Here is a 7665-nt window from a genome sequence, read left to right as displayed (position 1 = left end):
GATTTTCAATTTGGCTCATAATGAACCAACTATATGCTTTTTATTAGAGAGACACACCTAAAACAGAATGATTCAGAAAAGCTAAAAATAGAGGGATTGTCTAAGGTATTTCAGGCAAATGGAAACTATAAGAAAGCAGGGGAAGCAACACTGACATCAGATAACGTAGCAAGCAAACCACAGTAGGGAAAGATTTTCTATTATTCTCAATCTATTTGCAAAAATGAAATAAAAGGATATTTAAAAAAGAAACTGATACATCTCACTACATACAATAAATGGCAGAAAAACAGACATAATAGAAAAATAAACAACATAAACAACATCAAAAGACAACTGACAAACTGGGAAAATAAAATACATATACTGCAATACATATAAAAGACAAAAGGCTAATATCTCTAATATATAAAGAAACCTTAAAAATTAGGGGAAAAAGACAAAAACGAACAAATGAAAACAACCCTCATGAATGGAAAAACAGGTAAGAGACATGAAAAAAACAATTCACAAAACCCGATACAAAAATCTTCCTTAAACATTAAAAGAGTATTCAACTATACCCATAACAGAAATGCATGGTTAAATTTCACCGAGGTAAAATTACTCAACCATCCAATTGCTGAAAATCAAAATGTAAAATACTGTATTCTGTTGGAGAGGTTGTGGGAAAATAGGCCTCTTTCATATTCTGCACTGGGTATACAAACTGATACAATCTTCATGGGGTGGTGGAATTTGGCAATTTTCAACAAAACTACATATGCACTTACCTTCTGACATAACATTTCCACTTCTAGGAATTTAACCCAAAGATATACCTCCAACAATATGAAAATAGATACAGTGTCCCTTGTATCTATGGAGGACTGGTTCAAGGATACCCTCCTTGTTCCCTCCCCTCAGCACCCAATACCAAAATCCTCGGATGCTCAAGTCTCTGATATAAAATAGCATAGTATTTGCATATATAACCTATGCACATCTTCCCAAATTCTTTAAATTGTCTCTAGATAACTTATAATATCTAATATGATGTAAATGCCATGTAAATAGTTGTTACACGGTATTTTTTATTTGTATTTTTATTGTTGTATTGTTACTGTTTGTTTATATTTTTGAATATTTTTGATTGTGGTTGGTTGGATTTGCTGATGTGAAACTCACGGATATGGGCCTGACTGTACTGGTTTTTCATATTTTCTCTGCAACATTGTTTCCAATTGCAAAAATAGGGAAAATAATGTATATATTCATACATAGAGTAGGGGTTAAATAAATTCTGATACACATAACAAACAGAGTACTATAAAATTGTTTTTGAATGAGGAAGATCTCTATAAACAAATATGCAGTGATTGCCAGGATATATTTTTAAATAAAAAGAGCAAAATCACAAAAACATCTAGGGAATGCTAATTTTTGTGTAAGAAATAAGGGGAAATTAGAAAATAGACATAGACTTGTTCATCTGTGCAAATAGAAACACAGGATGGATTTATCGGAGATTAATGAGATTGATTATCCACAGCAGGTATGGGATGAAAAGCACAGGAACAATAGGAAGGGGAGTTCCCATTCCTGTCAGAATACTGTTTGGTATAGCTCTGACTTATGGAACGGTGCTAATATTTCACATAGATAATGAAAGAAAAATAAAATTACCAAGGATGGAGGAAAAATCATTTAAATAAAATACCATCAGAAACATACGAACTACACTACATTTCAGATGAAATACTACACTGAAGAGAGGAGAGAAAAGCACTAACCCAGGGGACTTAGTTTTTAAATTGAGATGTAATTCACATACCATAATATTCACCCTTTTAAAGTGCACAATTCAGTGGCTCCTGTAGTTTTTGCAAGATTGTATCACCAACACTATTATCCAATTCCAGAACACATTCATCTTTCCAAAAAGAAATGCCAGACCCATTAGCAGACATTCGCTATCCCTCCCTCCCCCAGCTCCTAGCCATCACTAATCTACATTCAGTCTCTACAGATTTACCTATTCTGGACATTTCATGTCAGTGGAAACCACATTTTGTGTTTGGCTTCTTTCAGTTAGCATGATGTTTTCAAGGCTCATCTATATTGTAGTGTATATCAATACTTCATTCCTTTTTATGGCTGAATAATATTCCATTGTATGTATACACCACACTTTATTCATCATCAGTTAATGGATATCTGTTTCCCCTTTTTAGCTACTATCAATAATGTTACTATGAACATTCATGTATTTGTGAAGAACAGAAAAAAACATTCTTTTTTTCTGTTCTTCAAACTGGATCTCAATTGATCTATCTTCAAATTCACTAAATCTTTCTGCTGCCTGCTCAAATCTAGTGTTGAGATCTTTCACTGAATTTTTCATTTCAGTAATTGTACTTTTCAACTCCAGAATTTGTCTTTGGCTCTTCTTTATAATTTCTGTCTCATTATTGATATTCTCTATTTGGTGAGACATTATTCTCAGACTTCCTTTTAGCTCTTTAGACAGTTTCCTTTGGATCTTTGAACATGTTTAAAATTGTTGAGTAAATCCAAAGTCTCAGATTCCTCAGGGAGTTTCTATTGACCACCCCCGCCCAGTGCATGGGCTGTTCTTTCTTGTTTTTGTGCATGTCTCCTAAGTTTTTGCTTAAAACTGCACATTTCAGTATAAAGTTGCAACTCTGCAAATCAGATCCTCTCCACCCACAGGGTTTGTTGTTGCTGTTTTCTTGTCAGTTTAGTGACTTTTCTGAACTACTTTTGTGAAGTCCATATTCTTTGTTGTGTATGGAAATTGAAGTCTCTTATTTAGCTTAGTTGTATGTTAATAACTGGACAGAAATTTCCTTAAATGACTGGAATACTCTTTGCTGAGGAGTTCTGTGTGTTGGGGTCACACCTTCAGCACTTAGCCAGGAGGCTGGTAACTGTCCCTTAGCTTTCACCTGTTGCTTGTGCAGTGCCTCGAGCTCAGCCAGAGGTGAGTTGAAGGGACTTCTCAGCTCTTTACTGAGCATGCACACAGCCCTATGCATGTGTGATTTCCTTGATTCCAAGAAATATGTCACAACTTACCAAAGTACCTGTATTAGTCCATTTCAATTGCTTAAAACAAAATACCTAGAACTGGATAATTTATAAGCAAATGAAATTTACTGCTTACAGTTTCTGAGGCTGGGAAGTCCAAAGTCCAAGGAACACATCTGGTGAGGGTCTTCTTTGGTGATGGCTTTACAGCAACACAGGGTATCATACTGTGACATAACAGAAGGAAAGAGGGGGGAGAGGGAGTGGAAAGGAGGGGGGAGAGAGAGAGGAGAGAGACAGAGAGAGAGAGACGAGAGAGAGAGAGAGAGAGAGAGAGAGAGAGAGAGAGACACTCATGTGCTATCCTTTTAAAGCCCTCATAAACATGCCCATGACCACCATTATTAATCCATTCATTAGGGCATGGTCCTCAGGATCTAATCACCTCTTTGAGGCCCCACCTTTCAATAATCATAATAGAATTTTCCACCCTTTTAACATTGTCACAGTGGGGATTAAGCCTCTAATACATAAAACCTGGGGGACAACTCAATCCATATCAGTACCTATGAATATTAAATTCTCCAGATTTCCTTTTAAGCCTTTTAGTTAACTTATTGTTTACCCCAACTGCTATTCACTGTCTGAGACAGCCTTGATGATAAACAATTATCTCTAATTGTTTTCAAAAAGGGATCTCAGGGAAAAGGCTTATGGGCATCGGGCAAGCTCTAACTCAGATCCAATAAAGACAGCTTTGCAAGTGGGGTCTTCCAGTGAACCACCAGACAGGTCAAATTATAACAATTCTCAGGGAATGTGTCCTTGAAGAAGCTCCATCACTGCTCTGCCCCAATGGCTGCTAGGCTGCTGGTTTGCACTGTGATTGTGGTTTGTTGATTTTCAAGCTACCATGGATCTGGGGAGTAGAGCATGCAAATAGGGAAAGTTAAGTTCACAACAGTCACTGTTCTTATCAAGATTCAGACATTTTTCTTGAATAAATACACCTTGGATTACTCCAAGCCTTTGGTTAATTCCAGAGTTCTGAAAATGTTGATTCTGACAGTTTTCTTATTGCTTTTATAGAGAATTTTCACATGTCCTTAACTCTATTTTAGCTATTATTATCCCATATGCTCTCAGGCAAAAGAAAAAAAAAAAAACAAAACTCTAAACAAATATTGAACTTTGGCTAGTAGACTTCTGTTTTGCAGAGGCACCACTTAGCAATTCTGAAACTAAATTCTGTGTATTCTAGGGTTGAGTAAATATGTAAATATATAATGGACACCCATTAACCAGTTTTCTCACTATTAAAAAAAGACTTATATGACAAAAAGACATAAGAGACAGGTTGAGGGGGCTCCCACTGGCCAAATTAAGCACAACTCAAGCATCAAAATAAACAGATTTCTATTTCTGACCACTATGGAATAACAGGAACTGACTTTGTCCTTCTAGTTTAAACAACTAGAAAACTGGACAAAATATACAAGACAACGGTTTTCAGACAATGGAAAATAGGCATCACAGGATAGTAATACCTGAGAGAAGAAAAACAAATGAGTTGAGTGCTACACTGCCTGAGGAGCTTCCAAATTAGTGCAGGAAGAAGAAACCCCAAAGGAACTCAGTGGACTTACTGAATTAGAGAGACAGACTTTGGAGTTCAGGCAGGCCAATATGATTAGAATTTGTGAGGCAAAAAACTGGAGAGGAAGTGGATGCACAGAAAGTGAGAAAGTCGGGCCGACCCTGTGGCTCACTCGGGAGAGTGTGGCGCTGGGAGTGCCGAGGCCGCGGGTTCGGATCCTATATAGGGATGGCCGGTGTGCTCACTGGCTGAGTGCGGTGCGGGCGACACCACACCAAGGGTTGCGCTCCCCTTACAGGTCACAAAAAAAAAAAAAAAAAAAAGTGAGAAAGTGCTTCGGAGATCTGTAGAGGCTCCCATCAAGTTTTTGGTAGAAGATTGATCTATGTGATGTGTGTATGGAGAATGTACCAAGGCCAGCAAAAAACCCACTAGAAACAAGTTAAGTGGAAGATTATCAGCTTACCTATGCCCAGGTATGGTTTGTTCTTACCAAAAACAACAGAAAGATTTCCTAATAGACAAATTATCAGGTAGAGTTCTTAGAACAGTAATGCCTCAGTAGTGGGGCCAAATGAGCCCCAGACCAGGGTTTCTCAACCTCAGCATTGTTAACATTTTGGACTGGAAACTACTTTTTTTGTGTGTACTGTAGAAAGTTTAGCAGCATCTCTGACCTCTATGCGCCAGATGTACTACCCACCCTCTGCCTGTGCCCCACTGCCTCCTTGTGACAACCCAAAATATCTCCAGATGTTGCCAAATGATCCCTGGGGTACAAAACTGTCCTAAGTTGAGAACTGCCACCCTACACTAATGGCTGTTCTAGAACCACTGTAACAAAGCACAGATCTCAAAAGGACCAATCTAAGTAACTTAACTGCATCCCCGAACAAAGCCCAACAGTATTTCCCATATAACAAAATCTTGCAGCCAACAAATGTAAAACTCTTTCCTCTAACTTTCTAGATGGACCATAACTCATTACAGTAGGGGTAAGAAGTCTTGGGCAGGTCTGGCAGTCTGGAGGACAGTGGCCCCAGTCTCATAGTCTGGCAAACTCTGGGTAGGCACAGAGACATTTTTCTTTCAGTTTGTCAGTCTGAAATTATGTCAAAATAAAAATTTAAAGGAAAAAACTACAAAAAACAAATTTTGCATTCAACACAGCAAAAAATAACATTCTTCCCACATAATCTTTTGAATTTCACTGTTCTAGTTATCTAAATTCTTAAGCTCTTAAAACAGATAGAAATGACTCTTGAGAGCTTATGAATTTAGGCTAACCAGATGGCCTTCTCTGCCATTAACAGCACTAATGTGCAGGAAACATGGAATTTAGTTAACCAAAAACCTTAAATTTCTCCTACAGTAGCAAAAAGTGAAACATTTGCAACAATTTAGGATTTTTAAAATCCTATTTTCCTTTTAAGTAACAGTACTGTGACTTACAAAGTAGGCCCTTCTTCAGTGAGTCATCTCATAACCTCTCTGCTCAGTCCAGTGGAAATGCTCTTTCCATCCTACCTCCTTCAGAATTTGTTCTTGTCAATTATAATCTATAATTCCTCCATAAATGTTTTTGTAAGAGTACATAGCCAAATAACTAGATATCATACATTTTTGATTTAATGAAAATATTTATATGTTGTATAATATAAAACTGATTTGGGGTGGTGTTGCTATGTTTAAAAAATTTGCCTAAATGAAATATAATTAAGAAACCCAAAATTGTCTTGAAAAAGGATTTTCGAACAATCAAAAAGTGCATGATCACAAATAAGACTATAATAAAAATTAATATTTATTTATAATAGTTCATTATCTGTACACCCATAATAAAAGTTCCTATTTTACTTTTGCTAAGAATAACTTTTAACAAAGGTGATCTATTTTAAATAGCTAAAGTTTCCTTATATTTTCCATTATTATTTTAAACATATCTTGACATCTATTTTCAAGACAAAAACAGAGCTGAACCAGTGAAATACAATTCATGATAAGAACAAATGAGAAAAATCTGAAGTCACTATAATCCCCAAATTTTATTATAGAGGAAACAGTCTGCAGCAAAATACAAAAAATCAATTTAAATACATATTTGATTTGTGAAAGGTTTATGTAAACATAACTCGAAGTCACTTAAAAAAGAAAAAGACAAAAACAAACATTCTATAACCCCTCCAAAGAGACTTAATCAAATACAAGTTGAAATACTAGGCTAGTGAAAAAAGGGAAAATAATTCTTAGATAGAAAAGTTCACAAAAAGAGGCAGTGATCAATCACCAAATGTAATTTTCTTCCCCTGAAACACAGCAATTTTAGACTGCTGTTCTTTTCGCCTCTTACTCGCTTCCCATGAAGGATGAAGAGGCAGCTGCAACTGATGTTTTGTATTTTCAAGTCCTCTTTGTGCACTCTTATTAAATTGATCCTTGATCTGAGATACGTTTTGTGGAAAATCTGGGAAGAGAAAGCAAAAATAATAAAAATTAACTATATATTTAAATAGTATATACAAAAGAGATAGATTTCATCTTCTTCAAACAGATATTAAAGGAAGAAATTCTGTTTTCCTTAAATGGAACACTTCACAATTTAAAATTAAAGCATAACAGGGAACAGTTTGAAGCTGAAAAATTGACATATGAATAGTAAGTTTTGGACACATACTTTCTTACCCTCTAACTCAGCAGGTAAATACATGTTTATCGAGTACCTCCTAACATAGGCTGTGCTGTCTCATTTATAATGACATGAAGAAATCACAGTCTAGCTAACATGAATGTCCAAAAAAAAAAGGGCATCTTGTCTTTTCAAAGGAACATCATTAGTTTATGGTATCTGTATATGAAGCAGATGTAGACAAAAAATCATGTCTTAATATTAAGACACTACATCTGACAATGCTGATGGGATTTATTTATTTTTAAAGGGCTATTAATTGATTCTACTTCCTTCTGTTATTAAACCAAAAATTGTTATTATGAGGCAAAATTACTAGGTCTATTCAATATAAGATAAAGTCCTTTTTCAG

The 7665-nt window shown here is 35.8% G+C and overlaps 1 protein-coding gene across 2 annotated transcripts in view; it reads right to left on the bottom strand.

The window, feature by feature from the left end:
• Nucleotides 1-6699: 6699 nt before the first annotated feature.
• SRFBP1 (serum response factor binding protein 1) overlaps nt 6700-7665 on the bottom strand; it is a 61214-nt gene continuing 60248 nt past the window's right edge. For both annotated transcript variants that reach the window (XM_063087164.1, XM_063087165.1), the window contains one exon: nt 6700-7091. In XM_063087164.1, the coding sequence (XP_062943234.1) occupies nt 6907-7091 (185 nt within the window). In that variant the 3' untranslated portion in view covers nt 6700-6906. The remainder of the gene's footprint in view (nt 7092-7665) is intronic.

This window comes from Cynocephalus volans, chromosome 2, assembly GCF_027409185.1.
Source record: "Cynocephalus volans isolate mCynVol1 chromosome 2, mCynVol1.pri, whole genome shotgun sequence".
Lineage (NCBI taxonomy): Eukaryota > Metazoa > Chordata > Mammalia > Dermoptera > Cynocephalidae > Cynocephalus > Cynocephalus volans.
Note: the sequence above shows the minus strand (reverse complement) of the source record. Positions and strands in the feature narration are given on the sequence as shown.